At 38.2% G+C, this 21,288-nt stretch overlaps 2 protein-coding genes across 5 annotated transcripts in view; one reads left to right on the plus strand and one right to left on the minus strand.

The window, feature by feature from the left end:
* The window catches only part of ankrd26 (ankyrin repeat domain containing 26), a 33,970-nt gene extending 27,531 nt beyond the window's left edge, over positions 1–6,439 (minus strand). Inside the window, exons 1-12 of the mRNA XM_081355667.1 lie at positions 6,109–6,439; positions 5,309–5,602; positions 4,335–4,449; positions 4,059–4,232; positions 3,686–3,792; positions 2,952–3,089; positions 2,550–2,707; positions 2,383–2,415; positions 1,673–1,709; positions 1,503–1,575; positions 1,331–1,388; positions 472–674 (exon numbers count right to left, since the gene is read on the minus strand). Coding sequence (XP_081211793.1) covers positions 472–674; positions 1,331–1,388; positions 1,503–1,575; positions 1,673–1,709; positions 2,383–2,415; positions 2,550–2,707; positions 2,952–3,089; positions 3,686–3,792; positions 4,059–4,232; positions 4,335–4,449; positions 5,309–5,505 — 1,293 coding nt within the window. The 5' untranslated portion in view covers positions 5,506–5,602; positions 6,109–6,439. The remainder of the gene's footprint in view (positions 1–471; positions 675–1,330; positions 1,389–1,502; positions 1,576–1,672; positions 1,710–2,382; positions 2,416–2,549; positions 2,708–2,951; positions 3,090–3,685; positions 3,793–4,058; positions 4,233–4,334; positions 4,450–5,308; positions 5,603–6,108) is intronic.
* A 267-nt stretch (positions 6,440–6,706) lies between these two features.
* On the plus strand, positions 6,707–18,997 carry incenp (inner centromere protein). 4 transcript variants are annotated; one of them, XM_081355451.1, is made up of 21 exons: positions 6,707–6,781; positions 7,708–7,857; positions 8,011–8,118; positions 8,619–9,220; positions 9,420–9,471; positions 9,587–9,659; positions 9,802–9,937; positions 10,043–10,079; positions 10,169–10,268; positions 10,507–10,644; positions 11,221–11,238; positions 12,465–12,574; positions 12,678–12,801; positions 12,909–13,031; positions 14,217–14,416; positions 14,500–14,599; positions 15,375–15,461; positions 15,985–16,065; positions 16,168–16,260; positions 16,511–16,658; positions 18,206–18,997. In XM_081355451.1, exons 2-21 carry the CDS (start codon positions 7,718–7,720, stop codon positions 18,388–18,390), a joined length of 2,655 nt encoding a protein of 884 aa, XP_081211577.1. In that variant the 5' UTR covers positions 6,707–6,781; positions 7,708–7,717; the 3' UTR covers positions 18,391–18,997. The 4 variants fall into 4 exon arrangements, with proteins under 4 accessions (XP_081211577.1, XP_081211576.1, XP_081211579.1 ...); XM_081355450.1 differs by having other exon boundaries at positions 6,719–6,892; XM_081355453.1 differs by lacking the exon at positions 15,985–16,065 and having other exon boundaries at positions 6,719–6,892.
* The last annotated feature ends 2,291 nt before the right edge of the window (positions 18,998–21,288 follow it).

Genomic DNA, 21,288 nt, shown 5'->3' on the forward strand with positions numbered 1-21,288 from the left:
TCCTTTCCCATCCAGGTTGGTTGACATTTTCATCAGCCTTATCTGATTGTTCTGCTGTACCGAGAGCAATGGTTTTAGGCAACCCAGGAATGTGTGTTGTCTCACAAGTCACAGCAGCTGCTTCTTCATCATCATCATCATCTTCCTCTTCTTCATCATCTTCTTCACCAACCTCATTTTCATCTTCATCATCATCATCTTCTTCGTTATCATCATCCTCGTCTTCTTCTTCTTCTTCCTCCTCATCTTCTTCTTCTTCACCATCATCCTCATCCTCATCTTCATCATCTTCACCTTCTTCAGATTCGTCCTCTTGACTTTCGTTGCCTTTCATGTCTAGTTTACTACCAGAGGGCAGCTCTGTTAACTCGCTCTGCCCACCTGACACAGCAGGGTGGAATGGGTTGAATAAAAACAATAAAGAAGGAAAGAGTTAGACAGTGTACCACACAGAGAAACTGTGAGGGTTACCTTATGGGTGCTGCTGAAGCGGGTGGAGCTCATCTGGGGTGGGTGGGGTAAAGAGGCAGGTGAGGTTGCTACAGGGGGTTGGAGGGAGGTGCTGCTGGAAGGGAGTGGTCTGGACAGAGGTGGGCGATTTACACCCTTATCCTCACTGTCCAGTTCTGACTCTGACCCGCTCCAGGATTTGTCTGCATCCCGATCTGCTATGACTACAGATAGAGACAGCATATCACAATGCTCATTATGGTGGCTGCTGGATAAGAAATACCACCTTTTTCTTTTACTTTTTGATAAAGACATCACCTCGTCTTATTTCTCTAAAATGCAACATGAACTATACAGTTTTTTAGACTAAAGGTGATGATACACAGGGCAACTTTTTGAGCAATGTTGTTGGGCAATCTTGCCGAGCGATTGTTGCTTGAGCACTTTCCCATTGAAAATGGGCATTCAATTTCTATCTGGATAATTTAGATCAGTCGTGGGCCCTGTGTCTCATCTGGTTGCCCGTTGACGGCAACATTGCCCAGCAACATTGCTCATAAAGTTGCCCTGTGTATCATCACCTTAAGTTGATTTTAAGCAGAAACAATTATGATACTATTTTTGTCAAATTTAAATTGTGATTTGAAGTAGGTTACTGAAACAAGTTTAGCCAATTCAATCTTAGCCGCATTCAATCTTCAAATTGGATGAGAGTAGTACTTGTGTTCCTATAACCTATATATATAATTCTGCCAAGGAGCCTTGCCAAGATGGCTGCCAAGTGGTCTGTGTTGCCCTAAAAGGACTTTTCTACAGGGCAGGGGTTTCAAATTACAGCACAGCCACAAATCTTACAAAAACATTTAAAATGAAAACGTACCTTCTATGTTTTCCCTTTTCGAGGTGCTTATGAGTTTCTTTAAATTTACTTTCTGTTTCTGTATAAAAATAAATAAATTGTTATATTACCTAACTCAATATTACAATATTTTCAATCAAAATCACATCATTCAAAGCTGTTTTCATGCACAGTACAACAGAGTTCAGAATACCTTAGGGCTCAAATCTAACTCGTCATCATCATCTGATGAAGGCCAGGAATCAGCAGCACCACTTTTTGATGCTCTGCAAATTAACACATTTTAGTGCTTGATAAACGAATTGAATCATTTGTAGCTGCTGTCATCACCCATTCCTCTCTGATATATCAATGACATCTCACCTGCTAATGGAGTCTGTGTGGGAAATGTCCTCCGTATCTGAGGAGAGAAGGAGTATTATAATATGAAGGAGATTACCTGCACTTAGGACATAGACCCTAGCCAATAAATAATCCATAGCAGGTACAAGCATTTTTTTTCCAATACAGCTATAGATCAATTCAGAATTATTAATTTGTGGTGAACTGATGCATTCCTACAGATCTATTAACACCAATAAAGTATGTTTTTGTCCAGTTTCCCCCTTTGTTTGGCAGAAAACGTCAATAAGACTAATGGGTTAAGACCAACAAGCCTTTAGGTCATATATCTAGAATCTATTATATATTCTATAAACAGTAGATGCAGAGCAAAATAAGTGGCATGACAAGAGATTGCTGATAAAGTGAGACTTTATTTTATATATTTATACTACACCAAGAAATCTGTTGTTGTCAAAACGTTTTTATTGTACACTGAAGAATGCTAATGACTGGATTTTTTCATTAAGTCTCGCTTTTTCATTTCGATCTTGGTGCGAATAGTTCTTTAACCAAGTATGCAAGTGTACAACACACAAAGAAGGATAGCTCCTATGTCATGACACACCATGGTTTACCATTCAGCAACATGAATGCACTCATACTACTCTTATCTTGTGTCTTAAACTCTGAGATGGTAAAGAATGATGTGTCTGATCTACAGCACATCAGTTGGCACACATTGGCAATACCTTTCCCTGCTACTGCAGAGCTGCTTCCTGCTGCTACAACAGATGAGTGTGGAGTGGGAAAACAGAACTAAATCAAAACACCGCACTCAACACTGCAAGAATACTGACATACAGTACATATTTATGAGCACAGACGACACTGAATACCATTTTGCAAATGGTCTCACCATCTTTATCCAGAGCTGGCCCTCCCAAAGGCAAACCGGCCACAATACCACCTGGGCTACCGAGGACTGACGTCTGTTTCTTTTTGCTCGCGGTAAAATGGGAAGGTGACTGAAGGGACTTCCTCTTCGTCCCATGCTCAATGATCAGATGTGAACATCTGGAACAGAACGATTTAAATGAGCTCCAACAAGCTTCAAACAAAGCTGTCAATGTCTGCATTGCATTTCCATTATATTAACAAAACATTGCCAATTTAACATATTACCATCACCTTTTCAATTATTCCTAACAATATTTACAATGCATCAAAATTAGATAATAGCAACACAAATGACCAACATTCATTGTTAAAACAACATACACACTTTGCATTTAACGTCAAAAGGTGAGAAAGCCCTTACGCGTGGTGTCCATTCATGACGGCATAATCATCAGAAGACCATCCCTTATCATCTTTCACCGTGATGTCGGCATCATATTGCAGGAGCAAACGCACCATGCTGATTTGTCCATTGCACGCCACTATCATCAATGCAGACCTTAACAATGGCAGAAAGAATGCAAATCAGTTTTTTTATAGCTAACTAAAACAAAAAATGCTAAAAAAAACAAAAAACGAAAAAAAAAACATTTACGTAAATGAAATAAAATTAACTTTTAACTTTTTTACATGTTCATCTTTTCTTTAGTGTGTAATGTTTCTGTTTGATGATAGTCCCTCCAGCGGGAGTTATTCTCTATATCAGTGTCAGTGTTTCTGAACTCCTGAAATGCCTCCATTGTAGTCTTGAGTTTCTTCCGGGAACAAACACGTCACAATATTCCTCATTTAAATTATTAATACGCAGAATAAAGGGGCGGGGCCTGGTTGAGTTAGTAGTGTGTTGAAACTGGAGGTTATGGAAAGGGGCGGGACATTTCCCAAACACGCATGAAGCTGTTGACCAATCACAACACACTGCTCCAGCTGACCAATCAGAGCACAATGTGCTTTTCTGAAAGAGGGGCTTCATAGAGACAGGAACTAAACAGAGCGTTACTGACAGACTGGGAAGAGAGGAGCTGCAACAATGGAGAATATGGAAAGAATAATGTGTTCTATTCTAGTAGAGCCCAAAAAGTGCATCTTTTTTACCGTTGCTCCTGGTTCTTGACATTAACATCCGCTCCCTCTTTCAGTAGAAGCTCTGTCATGTCTGTGTGGTTTTCCATCACAGCCAGCATCAGTGGAGTGTTGCCATCCTGTCAATAAAAAAAAAAATTGCATGAACTATCTAACCTTTCAATGTGCAAAACAATTATTTTTGGTGCATACCGCCATAAGCTGTTTGACCACTTCTGTCCCAACCAATGTTGTGAGTAGGTATTTATAGTGTATACTATGCAGTGCACACTAAGTAGCAAGTTAGTATTTCTCCAATCTGGTGCTGCATAAATTACACTCTTCACATTTATGTGAATACACCTTTGTGTGTGGTTAATACTGGAGTCGAGCGCTGAAGTTTCACCTTGTTCTGTGCATTGATGTTGGCTGAGTGCTCCAGGAGCTGCAGTGCCACAGGTAGGGAGGGGATGCGGGCGGCCAGGTGCAGCGCCGTGTTTCCATTGATGTCCACCAAATTGGGGTCAGCCTCATGTTCCAGGAGCAAAGACACAGAGCGGTCCTGCTCACACTGAACCGCCTACAAGCCAAAAGACACATGCATGACCACAAATACATAGCTGTCAGCATTTATTTATATTCATACGATTGACATAATTCCACAAGAACAAACCGAGAGTACCTTCATCAAGGCGGAGCGATTCTGATTGTCACATAAGTTTAGCTTCACTTTGCTCTCCACCAAAAATTGAACAACATCTGTGTGTCCGCAGGAACAAGCGATGTGCAGCGGAGTTCTGTGGCCAAATAAGTTGAAGTAAGAATTAAAAAAGAAAAATAAATTAACTTTTATTCAGCAAGGATGCATGAAATTGATCAAAAGTGACATTAAAGACATTTATAAAGTTAGTTCAAAAAGATTTATTTTTAAAATAAACACTGTTCTTTTAAATGTTCTATTCATCTAAGAATCCTGTAAAAAATGCATCACATTTTCCACATAAATTAAGCAGCACAACTGTTTCCAACATTGATAATAACTAAGCATCAAATCAGCTTATTAGAATGATTTCTGAAGGATCATGTGACACTGAAGACTGGAGTAATGATGCTCAAAATTCAGCTTTGATCACAGGAATAAATTACATTTTAACATATTCAACCTTGAGAGCATTTAGCCTAAAGGATGCATAAAGAATAATTTAAAGTCAACACGTAATCACAATCATTAAAGTAATAGTGCTCTTATGATTGCGCGTTGGAGATAAAGTGGTAAATTATGTTTTTTGCACAAACAAAGTACTCGCATTGCCTCATAAAATTAAAGTTAAACCACTGGAGTCACGTGGATTACTTTAAGGATGTCTTTACTACCTTTCTGGGCCTTGAAAGTGGTAGTTGCGTAGTCTTTCAATGGAGGGACAGAAATCTCAGATTTTATTAAAAAGATCTTCATTTGTGTTCTGAAGATGAACTAAAGTCTTACGGGTTTGGGTGAGTACTTAATGACAGAAATTTTAATTTTTAGGTGAACTAACCATGCAAGTCTAAAGTTAATATCTGACAAGTGAAAATCACTGTGGTTGGTTGGTAAGATTCTGTATTATTTCTATAATACATTTTGCTTCGTCCGCTACAAAGTAAATCAACGATTACCTGTTTTCCTTATCCAGCTGATTCAAATCATTCTTCTTGGCCAGCTGTCTGAGTTTGGCCACATCTCCGCTGAACGCAGGCTTGTGGACCTTCCCGAGGTCTTTCTCCTTGACGTCGTAGCTGGCCGACAGCACGCTCGCCGTCTCAGAGGGACTCGGGGAGCCCTTCTTCTTCTTGAAGTTGAATATTTTCTTCATGGTTGGTGTCGGCACATCTCCATCAGCGGATTGTCGTTCACCTGACGTTCAGGCACTGGTCACCTTGCATGTCTCGTCCATCCACCAAAAATAAACCCTGCAAAGAGGATTAGAGTTATTTAATAATGACAGAGGCGCAGGTCAGTCTGTCGTCTGCACGTTCAGTCTAAGTATACCCATTAAAATAGACTGTACAAATAAAAGCTACATTCTTTAAAGTTTATTAAAAAGCCCACACCTTCCTTACAAAAAGTAACACTGTGGTAGTATCAGACAGATGGTCATATCATGGTATTTTGTGACTGCCATATTCATATAGCATGGTGCTTGCAAGGCACAAAAACATGGTATTACCATGGTACTTGTAAGTAATTACCATGGTACTTGTAAGTAAATCATTGCTTTTATTTTAAATAAGCTATAAACCAGCAAACTATATAAAGTATCATATTAGAAGCAAATGCGACAAACATAACATACAAAACACGGTTGTTTAGACAGAAAAGCAATACATTTATATGTGTTTAGAAAATCTTATAATCACCTCAACATGTTAATCTGCAATTACAGTCGAGCAACAACCTGGCGAGCTTACAAACTCACCTTCATTTTTGTTTCATTGTAGGGCGTCTGCCAAGTATATTTTAAACGAGAAACAACACGAAAAGTGTTTCAAATGATGGTTGCTATCGAGTAAGACACATCGGGTTTGCTCAAACGATGAGCCGTTTACGGCACTAGCAAGCTAGCTGCTTCTGTTACCATGGTAACAGTGTGAAGATCGTATTTGATCTTAATAATTCATTATACATTTGTGTGCTGCGTAAGTACGGTTGAGGAATTTGGAGGACTGTTCTAAATGCATTTTAAACCTGACCTAGTGTTATGTTTAATAATGTGAATGATGTTAATATCAAAGCACGGAACTCGTTATGCTTTGCTCTGTTTTTACACGGAATTTCAATCATGGGAACGTCACAAAGGAGGCGGGACTTCAATGCTCTCATCCTGCATTGGACGGTTTGAATCATTGACAGACAAATGTATCATCCAATAAGATCACAGCTCGTCCTTCCCCACACCTTCTTGATTGTGATTGGCCACATTTGTCGTGACAGGCAGCCGTATTGTTAAATCACACACACGGAAAATTTGGACCCACCCAGAATTGACCGTTCGTAGCTTATTATTCGTCAGAGAAGAATTTTAAACTATTTAAACCGTTTTTGAGCGGGTGCCTGGAAAACAAGAGGCAGTCGTGTCGAAGAGAGAAAAAGTAACTTCAATTTAGCATCTAATGTTTATAAACAAAATAGAAGGAAGGATCATAACTTTGGATCATCGGGTCTTTGTTTTTTCAGTGCGATTGTTCATAAAGTCAAAAGAGGTAGATGACGTTTTATATCCTATTATTATACAACTGTTTAGGTTAACGTTAGCTGGGTTGGCTAGCGGTTCTCATTGAAACGTTAGTCATACTTAAATCATTGTTTTAGGTAAATCTAATTTTATTACGTGTAATTGTATTATTCCCACGTCATAGATAGATGTAGCAGCAAAAATTTAATATCTATTGGTGTTTATCATATTGAAGCATGTCCATCTGCGTCTGTGTGTTTGAACTGAGATCGGTATAACGTTAAATATTTAATTCATGAAAGTTTATGTGTTTACATTTGTTAATTTGATTAAAATAAACAAAAATCAATAAACCATGTTATGCTTTTACATTGCAAAGTGTGTTGAAATGGTATGTAATAATTATTAAACTTACCGGCGTCAAACGAATTGGTGAAATGACTTCCATTTTGTTTCTTGAGAATAACAGTCTAAATGCTGAATTTCACTGTTGTAAAATGACAGATGTCAAATAAGGCAGGTTTTATGTCAACCTTTGCAGACCTGGATGCAAATGAAATTCATATGAATGATTAACTGGACCTTTGGCTCTTTGTTGTCAGGGTTTCAAATTTTCCAAGGAAAAGCAAATGCATGTTTTTTCCATTTTCATCAAAACCCAACACAATAGTGTATATGTAGTGTAAATGAATGCATTTTTAATATGACAGCATGATTAAGCACAACAAAAGTGCCATTCGGATCATAGTGCAAAGTTAATTTCTGATCATTATTTTTATCCCCCAAAATGCTATTGTTTACAGAGCTGTGCAAAAACCCTGAATCTTCCTTGTGTATTTCCAGGGGCGCCACCATGAGTTCCTTGCCGGAGGCCACGCGCTCCCTCATGCAGGTTTTTAGTGGGAAGCTGCAGGATTTTACCAATGAGATTGATACTGTCCACATGGTGTGGCTGGAGGAGATCCAGCAGGAAGCGTATCGCATGTTTTCAAGGTGAGTCAGATCGTTAATGTGAGGTAGAGTGTGTTATACGCTTTATACTTTTGTGTTCTGCACCCATAAATTCTGTCACTAGTGGCTTATGTGAAATTCACTGTTACCATCCAGGTCATTAGACATGTGAATAAAAAATGTTATGTTGTACAGTGACTTCAGCACTGAGCCAGAGCTCATGCCGAAGACTCCGTCACAGAAAAAGACAAACCGCAGGAAACGAGTGTCGATGGATCTCAATGAGTCTCGCAGCAAAAGACGGTGAGGGCTTTGACCATGCTGGTTTTCTAATGTTTTAATATTTTTGTTTATTTGCTTGGTAAAAAAACTTTTATATGTATATAGAAACATCTTTAGAAGTAGTTTAAAGGGTTAGTTCACCAAATTCTCATTAATTGCTCACCCTCATGTAATTCCAAACCCTTAAGACTTTCGTTCATCTTCGAAACACAAATGAAGATATTTTTGATGTAATTTGAGAGATTTCTGTTCTTCCATTGACCGCTATGCAAATGACACTTTGACAATTCAAAAAGTTCATAAAGAGATCGTAAAACTAATCCATATTAATTTAGTGGTTTAGTCCAAATTTTCTGAAGAGACTCGATCGCTTCATATGATGAACAGATTTAATTTAGCCTGAAAAAATACTGATTATTAATATAAATTCTGTATGGCTCTATATATATCTCTCCTTTAATATACATAAATCCTTTTTTTCCTATACTGATATAGTATCTGATGTTATTGTCTGTCTTTAGTTTCTCCAAGGGGAAACGCAGCAACCTGCGTCGCTCCTCGGTCCAGATGACCCTGAACAGCATCTCTGAGCTCGTTACGGCACACGTCCCGAACGACAGCTCAGAAAGCCTTATAGAGGAACCTGCTCGCCGCACACGTCGCAACAAAACCACCGCTCCGGCTGAAACCGAACCCGTCAAGCGCAGCACCCGTAACAAAGGTGGCGCCAAAACCAAAGAACTTGGAGAAGTGGCAGAGAACGTTCCAGAAGGGAAAGAACCTGTTGAGGTGCAGGATTCGGGCTCCGATCAGGATCAGGTCCTGGTGTCTAAAGCCGTGGTGAAGATTCCCTCCTCGGAGCGTCAGAGCGCAGAATTGATGCTGAACGCTGGTTTGTCTCCTGGCCGATCCGCCAATAAAATCCCCATCGCTGCATCCGGGTCGCAGACGACACCTCAGGGCTCGTCTCGGACGTCGGTTCGGCGCTCACTGGTTGTGAGGCGCTCGCTGGTGGGACTCAGGCATAGCATGACCCAGGAAGCTGTTCGCAGGGCGTCCCGGCGCTCTTTCCTGAAGAAGAAAGCCAGACTGGGCAACTCGACCTGCAGCAGCTCCGTCGGCGGTGAGACTCCCATTTACATTCACAGTCAAAGCTGAACTTCAAATCGCCAACTCTAATTAGAAATGAATCACTTGAGGTCTGTGTGAATGCCTTATTAGGATTTATCAATTTGTTCAGACAGTCATGCATGCTGTTTAAAGTGATTTAAGTTTGTATGTTAACTGAATGATGATGTTTATGTCTGCACTGCATTTTCCAGAGGACATCTGTATGGACATTGAACCTGAGGACATGGAGAACAAAGAGGAACAGTGAGTTTGCTTTGAAATTTCAGGATATGATGTATTTTTTTTTCTGGGATTCAAACCCACAACCTTTTAGTTATCAGTTGAGATCTTTTAAATGCTGTTTCTCGCTTCTGTTTAGGGTTGATGCACCACAAAAGATGGCCGAACCGCCCACTGAAACCAACCCTGAACCTGAAATCATCCAATCTGAGGTGAGAACTTTCCTCATTTACCCTCTCAAATAAGAGTTACAGAACACCCGCATTTAACTAAACACGGCCATTTCTGTTATGATGATAGTATTTTATTTTATAGTGTAATTTGTAAATGACTCATGGTTGTGTGATATCATAGGAACCTGAACCTGAGAAGACTAAAGAAAAGGAAACTGAGATAAAAGATGACAAACTACCAGAAGTGATTTCTGAATCTCCCAGCACCGTTGAGAACTGTCGCTTCACACGATCCATGGCTCGTACTTCAGAAACAGGTACAAGTCTACCAGAGTAAATGCAGAAGGTGTATATGGGATGACTAGTAAGGTTTGATTTACTGTATTTATTTATTTATTTATTTATTTATCTTCCTGTAATAGATGACAGTAGCAGGTCAAAGTCGAAAGAAGATGTCCGGTAAGCACCCCATCAATTCGAATTCTTCATTATAGTTAGTGGATTTATGTTGGATATGTTTTCTAATGGTCTTTGTGGGTTTCCGTCAGGCCTACGCGTTCAGGCTCCAAGCGTCGGGCAGCTGAGCCAGCAATTCAGGAAATCAACACACCCAAGAAGAAGCAATCTCCTCCGAAGAAATGCCTCACGGTATGGTCTCTGACCATCTTAATGCCAGCAGTCCACCTAAAATGAACCCATTATGAAGCCAAAACATTCTCTGGCTCTTATAAAGAAAAGTTTTCTGCAGAAGTCCACATTAAGTTTCTCTGTGGTTGTTTGTAAAAGAGGATTTGTATCGATTTGTGGCCTGTTTCTTGCAGATTGGATTAGCCAATTTGATCAGTGCAGACCATCCATTATGTGTCTGTTTGTTGTGTGCATGTAGAGTATTGCTCCACACATGCGCTCGTTCGTGCACACGGTGCAGAAGAACCAGATGCTGATGATGACGCCCGGATCTCTGGGTCGCAGCAATATCATGAAGTCCTTCATCAAACAATCTGCCAGCAAAACCGATGTCAAGGTGGGCACACTTTTCAGACTGTTCCTCTGTGCATATTTTTTTAAGGCCCTATGGAATCGGTTTGTTTATAAAAAAAAAAAAAAAAAACATTAATAGATTAATTAAATTAGTAGTTTTTCACTATAACATTCATAGACACTAGTCCATATTGCGATTTGATTAAAGGGATAATTGTTGGACACCCAACAATTTGAATTGTCATTACTTACCCTAATGTTGTTCCTGACCTGTATGAGGTTTTTCTCGTTGAACACAAATGAAGATTTGTGTTCAGATATTTTAAAGAATGTTGGTTAATCAGTTGAAGGCACCCATTGACTTCCATAGTAGGAAAATAAATACTTTGGAAGTCAAACTATGGTTACCAACACTGTTTAAAATACATAATACATAAATAATTTTGTGTTCTTCAACAGAAGAAAGAAACTCATACAGGTTTGGAACAACTTGGAAGCTGAGTTTTTGGGTGAACTATCCCTTTAAGTGTAAAGCCCTACTTTTGATCGCGTGCTTATATGCTTCTCCAAGTAGAAGTGGTTTTAGTTGGTAATTGTACTTCCTGTCTTTCCCCCTCAGTTGGGCTCTGGCTCTGTGGTGAGTATAAACAATGAATCCAGTATTCGGTGTCATTTCCATGTCAGTCAACTATTAGAATTCACTTTTGTTTGACACTTCCTGTATTCTTACATTATGAATGGGCTTTGTGTTTTTTTTGCTCAATCCTTTCCCCATAAGCCCCTTTCACACAGCGCTGCGATCCCATAAAATTGCTAGTGCCTTCTGTGTGAACGCAAACACGTGGAATCAATCCCGGGACGGGGACATAGTAATATTGCTGGGATCGATGAGCCGAGTGAACATGCAAATTCATTCCCTGACATTAGATGGCGCTTAATACCACTCCATAACAGTTCTCTTTTATCAAGATTTTTGTAGTCGCTGTCGCGTTTGTCATATAGTTCTTTATGTTCCGACACCAACGAGACCAGCAGCTCTACATTCATCTTGCCTTGCATCTTCCTCGTCTTTATTTCTTCCCGGAAGTGTAGACGCTACTCGGCGTATATCTTCTTCGCCGTTACGTATGTGTGCTTGGCAAGACGGTTTTGTGTTTGACCGCCCCCAAGTTGTGTTTTACTGTAACTTCAGAAGCTCCAGACACGTGAGCAAAAGCACCAATCTCATTGGTCGGATAGTTTTTGATGCAGGGCATCAAACCAAAAAAATTAACCCGAGGCGTTTAAAAAAAAATGACGCTTTTACGCGTGGCGTTTTTCGCGTCGGTGTGCACACTCACATTGGCGCCCTTTGTTTAGTCACGAGGCGTTAAACGTCAGCGAATATCGTGCGCAAAATTCGTCCCGGTGTGAACAGGCCTTAAGACGCTGCGGATACATTACTCGTCTCATTGATGTCGTGTGTGTGAACGCACGTGCAGATTCCAGAAAATCACTGGCATTGTGAATGAACCAATATCAAACGATCCTGGGAATCTCTGTGTGAAAGGGGCCATACCACACTTCCTTCGGGCAGTGAAGGCACTTTGTGTCTAAACTGAAACGGAACTGACCATCCCATTCAGACTTTGTCGGATTAACCTCATCACTCATGTGGTGTATAAATGTGTGTGTCTATGGCTTGGGAAGTTCACCTTCACCCATTTGTGTATCTGAGATGTTGGCAAGAACTGTTTTTATTCACTTTTCACACAAAGCAAAAGCAGTCGTCCTTGTATTTGGTTTAGCTTTCATCGTCCTTGCTCAACCTCAGTCATTCTTCACTTAATTTCGGTAACTCTAAAATTAACACTTTTCCTCCAGGAGCGAGAGCGACAGAAGTGGGACGCCTTGAACAAGAAGATTGAACAAGAGAATGAACGAAAGATAAAGATTGAGGAGGAGAGACGAAAGAAACAGGAAGAAATGAAAAGGTGGGGAGGTGCTTTTGATTGATCGACTAATTTCAATTGAGTTATTAATCTAGTTTAAGTGTGAATGCAAATCGGGACTCACTGTGAATTCTGTCCACTTTAGAAAGCGGGACGAGCGTTTGAAACGGGTTGTTGAGGCTCGAGTGAAGGGTGAAAAGGAGAAGGAGCAGGAAAAGAAAAAGAAGATTGAAGAAAAAATGGCACAGCTGGAGAAGAAAAATGATATGGTTGGTAGTGACGTTCTCAAGACTGAATGGAAACCTACGTTTGAAACCCAGAATTTGATTTTTGAGGGTTTTTTTTTTTAATATTGTGGTGGTTCTCTCTCTCTCAGCTGCGAGTTGAGCGAATGGCAGAGGAGAAAGCCAAGAGGAAGGTGGCCACTAAACGACAGGAAGAACTGGAGCTGCGTAAGAAACAGGAAGAGGCAGCCAGACAAAAGAAATTTCAGCAAGCTGTAAGTCAACACCAGCATTTCAAGTGGAGAGACCATGTTGAAAGAAGTTTTGCAAGTATGTTAATGGGACAGCCTTCAATATTGAAAGTGTACTTCAAACAAATTGTGAATTATTTATTCTTTTTGCAACCACTTATTTTCTTTCAAACCAATGGCAAATATATATTTAAATATATATATTATATATTAAATATACAGTATATATATAAATATATATTTAAAAATAAAGTATATATATAATTTTTTATATAGAAATATAAATTACATATACACTACGGTTTAAAGTTTGGTTTGTAAGATTTCTTTTAATGTTTTTGCAAGGATGCATTTGATAAATACAATAAAAACAGTAGTAGGCCTATATCACAATTTTGAAACTTCTATTTGAATATATTGTAAAATGTAATTTATTCCTGTGATCATTACTCCAGTCTTCAGTGTCACATGATCCTTCAGAAATCAGTCTAATATGATGATTTGCTGCTCAAAAAAGCATTTCTTATCATTCATGTTGAAAAACAGTTTTGCTGCTTAATATTTTTGAGTAAACCATGATATTTTTTCAGGATTCTTTGAATAGAAAGTGTACAAGAACAGCATTTATTTGAAATGGGGAATCTTTTGTCACATTATAAATGTCTTTACTGTCACGTTTGATTAAAGGGGGGGTGAAATGCTCATTTTCACTCAATCTCCTGTTAATCTTGAGTACCTATAGAGTAATATTGCATCCTTCATATCTCCAAAAAGTCTTTTGTTTTATTATATTTTTAATTGAAAGATTGGCTGTACCGAGTCTTTTCCGGAAAAAAACGAGCGGCTGGGGGCGGACCGTGTGGGCGAAGCTTAGCTGTGCTAACGCGCCGAGCTAACATATAAGGAAATTCCGCCCTCTCTTACGTAAGACAGAGCCATACTCGAAAAAAACTTTCCGAAACTTGTGACAAACCGGAAGGACAATTTTTGGAACAAAAATACTCCTTCAAACGTACAACTTAACTTTTGAAACTTTGACCATGTTTAGCATGGGAATCCAACTCTTTAACAGTGTAAAAACCTCAGTATGCATGAAACAGTAATTCACCCCCCCTTTAATGCATCTTTGCTGAATAACAGTTAATTTATTACTGACTACAAAATAAAATTGCTACAATAGCCAATTTATATACGTGTCTTTTGCTTTAGGAGGAAGAGGAGCGGCGACACCAGGAAATGCTGGCTAAACGCAAGGCTGAAGAGGAGCGAGAGAAGGCCCGCAAACTGGCCGAGGCCACACGCGCTCTGGAACTGAAGAAGGAACAAGAGCGGGAGAAAGAGAAGGAGCGCGAACGTGAGCGGGAAAGAGAACGCGAGCGGGAGCGAGAAAGACAGGCTGCAGCTGAGAAGTTAGTGGTGCTTTATCGTGCATGTGTTTGAAATGAAAATATGACTTTCAAAGTTAATAAATATGCATGTTTGTGTCTTGCAGAGAAAGACTAGAGAGAGAGAAGGCTATCGCTCTTCAGAAGGAACTGGAGAGAGCAGCCAGAGAGAAAGAGAGGAGAGAGATGGAGGAGAAGAGGAAGATGGTGAGGATTTTATGGTCTCCATCCACCCATGCGCATTTTGGGATATTGTATAAACACGCTGGATGGAAATGACAAAATTTGAATAAATTGTGCATAAACTTATGTGCTCAATTGAGACGGATAAAAAAAAAATGTATTCGATAAAGTGACGTGCGCATAAACTACACTGGAAACACATTTACCGGATAAATCCCTCGATGTGCAACAACACACTTGTGACTGCCTCAAGAGAGGATTTGATTGGATAACTGGACTTACTAGCGAACCAATCGCATCACAGCATCCTAAATGGTCATTTGGTCATTCTGAAATGCCTGAGCCAAAATTTGTCTCCAGAATGACAGATGTTTAATTCCCTACTAGAAGCGTCTCATTCCCAAACTCCAGGCATCCAAGCATTTGGTATTGCATCCCGTCTGCGTGCTCAGAAAGAGCCACAGTGGCTTCCCAGATGCAGCAACTTCTATTTTCTTATTAGATATTTTGCAACAATTTCCCAGGAAGTGAGGATTTTGTTGTCTTGAACGCATGGAATGGAAACGATGCTTTATTTGCGAATGTTTTATGCAATTTTGCTATCAAATTATATTCACAACTTTGGATGGAAACATAGCCAGTGGTCTAAAATCCAGCTCCACATAGATTTATATTAAACATTGTGTTCTGCTCGATTGTGATGTTTGCTTTCAATAAGGACTGAACAATCTCAACTTTGAAATTGTGTAGCACCTACGCTACATAACAATCTCATTAAATCTGAGTGCTCCTTTAACAGGAGGAGCAGAGGAGGGCTGAACAGGAGAGGGAAGCCCAACAGAAACAAGCCGCTGCAGCCTCCGCGTCCCATACAGTCACAGCTCAGGTAATGAAGTCATAGTCTTGTGCGACATTACTTTAGTATTATTTCTTAATATTTTTAATTGGCTTTTATTTTTATATTTTATATATTATATTTTTTTTCGTTCAGTTGCATCTCGTATTTTATAGAAATTAACTGTTTATTAATAGCTATTACAAAATATACATTGTATTTTTGTTATTTTAATTTTAAAAATGCAGTAAGTGATTTTTGAGACGCTTTTGAGATTTGAAATCACCAAAATAAAAACGCCCCTAACCAAAAGGATCACACTCCCATTTATTGATAGTTCCGACTCCAAATTCACCAACATTTTATGCAACACAGGCACCTCCCCATCATGAGTGGACACGCCCCTTAATGCTGATTGGCTACGTGTTTTGGTGCTCTGTCTGATCCACTTTCAACCGCGTTTCTCAGAAATTGCCTACTGCACCTTTAATACATTTTAATTTGTTAAATTTTCCTTTATACTTCGTACACTGTGAATCCAATTTTAATTTAAATTTTTTTTTTTTATTAATAGGTCTCAAAAACACAAGCTGCTAATATGCTCAACTCCACTATAACTAAGAGTTCAGCTCTAAACATGACTGTAGATATTGAGGTAAATGTCTTTTCCTTTCCTGTTCTTTTGATGCCTGTTCATTTTTGCTTGCTTACTCCTAATAAATATTTTTACTAAAGCTATATTATTCCATCTCCACAGAACTCTGGCCTGAAAACTCCAGTTGGGAAAGGAGCCGCTCAAAATAAGACCATAGATCACGGAGCTGGACTCAACGTGACGGTTGACATTGAGGTGAGGTCAAGGCAACTGTGATGCATCTTTTTCCCTGCTAAAGGAGGGAATGTGTCGGATAATATTAGTAAGCACAGAATAGTTCCCAGAGAAGGACTTCAATTTTTAGTTGGCCATTTTTTCTAATTTAGGTTGAATTCTAGTTTGGTTTTGGGTTTCGAGGGTTGTTGTTTGTATGTAAAAGCATAAAACAATCTCAGGTGACTAGAACAGCTGGTTTCTGAACCATCCCTTGTTTTATACCTTGCAGCAATCTCCACAGTCCTACCAGATCACTCCTAAGGGCCAGAAGGTAACCGTATTAGTGAATCCAGAAGATTATGGCATGGACCAGAACAGCGACGACTCAACAGATGATGAATCTGCACCCAGAAAGCCCATCCCGTCCTGGGCTGAGGGTATGATGCTTTTTTGGCAAATGCTGGAAATGTTTATTTGTAGTTAATTTTCCATCTGTGCGCTCAGTGTGACTTATCACGGTTATAAGTAAGTGATAATCTATGGGAAGATTTGGATGTCTTGGAGATAAAGAACCAACCGTCGTGAACAGAAAAGTGCATTAAAATGGTTTAATGCACAGCTAGTCGTGGATTAACCCACTTATACCATGGTCATTTGCCAGCATTGACAAGTTAAATTGATGTTTGCAGGGAAATATTTGACCGGAAGGGTAAAAATAATGGTTATTTTTGACAATTACAGCTCATTAGATCTTGCATTCTGTCCACTTTTAATCAGACACAGAGATAAAGTAATGCGTAAGATTACATTTATTTTAATGAATGAATTCTAGCATTCATTTAAATTGAGAGAGATGTGAATTACCTGTGTCTGAGCCAAGGTTATTTTCAGAAACGAAGACTAAAACTATTGATGAATAAACTGAAATAAAACAGAAAATTACACATAAATGGAAAACTAAATGAAACTAACAACAGTTACTGAAAAACAAACTGAAATAAAATAATTAGCAAAAATAAATTGTTTTCGTAATCTATAAGCTTTCACCATGTCTAGACCTTATGCAAATGCAGTTGTACCTTAATTCTAAGTAAGATAACCATCTCATGTGAAACTAAACAAGATACCACACATATTAGACAAGATGGCACACTGAGCAGAAATGGAAAAAACAAATAGCCTAGCATGTCTACCCACAAATAGACGTACATTTGTCAGAGTAGACGTAAACTAAATGTCTGGTCTGAATAGAACACACGAATATGAGAATAACTATGAGTATATGATATTAAAAGATGCAATGGACAAAAAGCATAAGTGGATCAAAACAAGAATAATATTTGAACGAATTAATCATAGAATTAACCATAAAAGACTAATCATAATAATTCTTTTTTTTTCTAAAACTCCATGTTTTAACAAGATTTGATTTTTAATTTGAATGAGTATGAATAATTTTTACTTTTAAGTTGCATTAGTTTGGTTCTTTGTTCTTTGTTCACTCTCAAGCAGTTATTTTATTTTAATAAGAGGTTTGCACCAGAGTTAACTGCAAACATTAAACTTTGCTGAATTTAAACGTATTTAACTGGAAATGTTCTGTTAACTCTGCTAAACTATAATTACTAAATATATAAAGACTAAATAGAAATGTGTTCACAAAATAAAAACTAACAAAATCATTAATGAAACTAACTAAGACTAAACTAAAATGTATAGGAAATTTGAAAATATTAAAAATAAAAACTAATTTAAAAATGCAAAACTATAATAACCTTGATATGAGCAGCATCTTTCTAATATTAGTAGAGTTGTGAGTTTCAAAATCAGCAATGTTACCCCCCTCGTTGCTGAGAAATATAATGTAGCACTTAGGGTTGGGTATTGTTAAAATTAACAATTCCGATTCGAAAGTACATGATTATTTTGCTGTATCTACAGCATGTGACTGTATTATTTTAAAGCGATGTGTTGTTTTGTGCAGGTATGCAGTTGCAGCAGTCTATAATGAAGCACTATTACAACCCACTGGATCTCAATTCATATTTTGGAAAGGCTGAACCACCCAAGCTGGAGGCGATCTTCAGGCGGACCAAACCTCGCTTCTTCAAACGCACTAGCTCAGCTGTCTGGCATTCTCCACCACGTCTGGGAAATTTGGGCAATTAATAACCAAATGTACTTTTTTTTTTTTTCCTACTTTTAGTATGTCGTCTTTTTTATGTTGTTGCCTTTTATACTTTAAGCTCACTTTAATAAAGCCTTTTAAAAATCTATATGTATGTAGATTAGACTGGGGGGAAAAAAGAGCAGAATGTGTAATTTAGATTACACAAAAGATGGAGTTTGACGACTGTCTCTGTTTAATTACTTGCTTTGTTTTTAAGTGGGATTACATTATCACCCATGTATTTAAATATAGCGTCACGTGTAATAAATTTTGGAAGTGTACACAGGAGCTGCTACAAACTGGATGGTAAAGTAGATGTAGACAATATGGGGGTGGTGTTTTCCCACAAAATTCACTTCACGAAGAGTGTCGGATTACTCTGGACTGTCAATAAAAGGTATAATTTCTAAATGTTTGCAGTGTGTGTTATTATGATTGATGTGATTTGAATATGATTTGTAATATGTGATGGAGACTTGATTGATGTGATTTGTTGTTTATGATTTAAATTGTTGTTTATGATTGATGTGATTTGATAAGGCAATCTGGATACAAAACATCAGTTGCATTTCCTTGTTTTAAAAAACTGGGGAAAAATGTACCTCCATAATTTATGTTGACACATAATAGTAATATATGGAGACATTGAAACCTACTGCATAGTAGGAATGAATGGGAAGAAAACGTACTAGTGCTGCATTCTTCAACATTTATAAGTTATGGCTGTAAGCATTAAAAATTTCACAAAAATAACGGCTAGGTGGCATGTTAGCTTAGCACACCATCAATACACGACAATTTATGAGATTAAAAACATGTTTGTGGTCCAAACTTACTTTATAACGCAAGTCGAGTGGTTTAAATAACCTTCTGTGATCTGATTTGGCTTCAGATTTTTTAAAAATCTGACAAAATATATTATTGATGTCAATATTTCTCCAAATCTGCACATTGTTGAGCTAAAAGCCCTGAGGGACGTTGTTTTGACAAGCGCTGTCATGAGGACAACACATGAATGAGTTTTTTTCTGAATGGAAGCGGCTGACATGTATCGACTCATTTTTTCATTACATAACTCCCGAGTCCTGACACAAATTAAGACATAACTGTCACTATAAGTTTCTCAGAATACAATAGTGGTCAAATACTGAAACTTGAGTCTTATATATTTTTAATGATGTATAGTCATACCTGTCAACATTTGGATACCAAAATACGGGAAATCTGAAAAATACGGGGGGGGGGGGGGGGGGGGGTTAGAGGCAGGCTAAATAGACATTAATTGCGCAGATATTAACATAAATAAATACATACATACTATTCAATTAAAATAAACAAAAGACTTATTCATGTTTCTTTCTTTATTTTTATCAATTGCAACAATTAACTACATTAATTAATCACGATTAATTGCCATTAAAAAACTTACATTTTATAATGTAATAATTTCACAATTAATCTCCAAATTAATGTAGAAAAACATAAAACAGTATATTTTAAATATTTGTCTAACAGGTAGGAAAAATATACAGAAATTGAAGTTATCAAACAGTTTGCACTGCATACAATTTAAATTGTACATAGATTAATCCTTATTAAAGTAAAAAAAGATCTTTAGTCAAGAGCAGTGAGTGCTTTTCTCTGTTACCTTAACCTTTGTTCTTTGATTAACTTTACTGACAGAAAGCTTTATTGGCTACTGTCTCTTTAAAAACAGCCGCTGACGGATCTCACACGCGTCTCATTCTCTCACAACTCTTTACTTTCATTTACGACTTTTTTTTTTTTTAACTAATAGACTGCTCAGACTGTTCTTATGAGGATACTCGACAAAACGGACATTTTGACATAATTGCGTGTGTTAATGCCATCTCTCTCATGTTCACCCATCCTCGGATGCTGCTGTTCTTTGCGCGATTTTTCCCCCCAAACTACTTCAGTGGAAATCCCGCCCTGCAGCCGATTCTAAAGATTTTATTGGTCATGTGAATCACAGTACTGATTCGCTCTGTGCACAAAATGGCGACCGTTGACGTTTCGAACTTGAGTGTGTGGGCCAGTACTTCCGGTGAAAACTTCCGGTGATCTGACAGCCAGAGCGGGAGACAACAGCGACCGAGGTCCATTACCACAGCGATATTTTTCACATTGAGTGTTTTTAGGATTCAAGAGAGGTGACTTGCCTTTCAGAGGGTGACAGCCTCAGCACTTGATTGTTGTGTGCCGTTATGTACCATGTCGTCACGTTATAACAGAGAAGTCAGCTTTCATGCATTCCCCGTTGACGCTGCGGAACGGGCATGAGTGGATACAGAAGATCCGGAGGGGTGACTTCAACCCGACCAAATTTTTAAATGCAGAATTTTCAGTGTATTTCACCTGTGCGTTTCTATGCTTTCTATTACTGCATTTATTTTGTGCAAGTGAGATGAGTAAAGACCATCTGTTTAATAAATCATTATCTGTCTGGTGTTTATATGCAGCACATACAGTATTTTTCTACGTGTGTAAAATATACACAAACTTACCCATACATTTTTTTTGTGGTACCTACAGTTAAAAATGCAAAATATGTGATAATAATATTGATCGAGCGATTGATGTAAGTAAAAATATATGCGCAGAATTGAGAAAATAGTATTTATGGAGATAAATTGTAGGCAGCCTATCACAGGGCAAACATGTGAATGTTCACGGTGCATTTTATGCAAACAACTCTAATCGTAGTTATAACTCTATTGGGTCATTGACGAATAAGGTTTTTAAAAGTGTAAAAAAAAAATAGAATGGAGATTTAACTATATTTGAAACCATTTTTTAGTTTACTTAGTTTTTTTTAGTTTAAGATTTTGTGGTTTGTACAATCAATTAACACTGTTTTTTGTCATTTTTTACAA

The sequence above is a fragment of the Scardinius erythrophthalmus genome (genome assembly GCF_964197995.2).
Source record: "Scardinius erythrophthalmus genome assembly, chromosome: 24".
Lineage (NCBI taxonomy): Eukaryota > Metazoa > Chordata > Actinopteri > Cypriniformes > Leuciscidae > Scardinius > Scardinius erythrophthalmus.

Coding starts and splice junctions, on each gene's coding strand:
- incenp (XM_081355451.1), top strand. CDS start 7,718: ATGAGTTCCTTGCCGGAGGCCACGCGCTCCCTCATGCAGGTTTTTAGT. Junction 8,119..8,618: donor GAGTCTCGCAGCAAAAGACG/GTGAGGGCTTTG, acceptor GTCTGTCTTTAG/TTTCTCCAAGGGGAAACGCA. Junction 14,600..15,374: donor TGGAGGAGAAGAGGAAGATG/GTGAGGATTTTA, acceptor CTCCTTTAACAG/GAGGAGCAGAGGAGGGCTGA.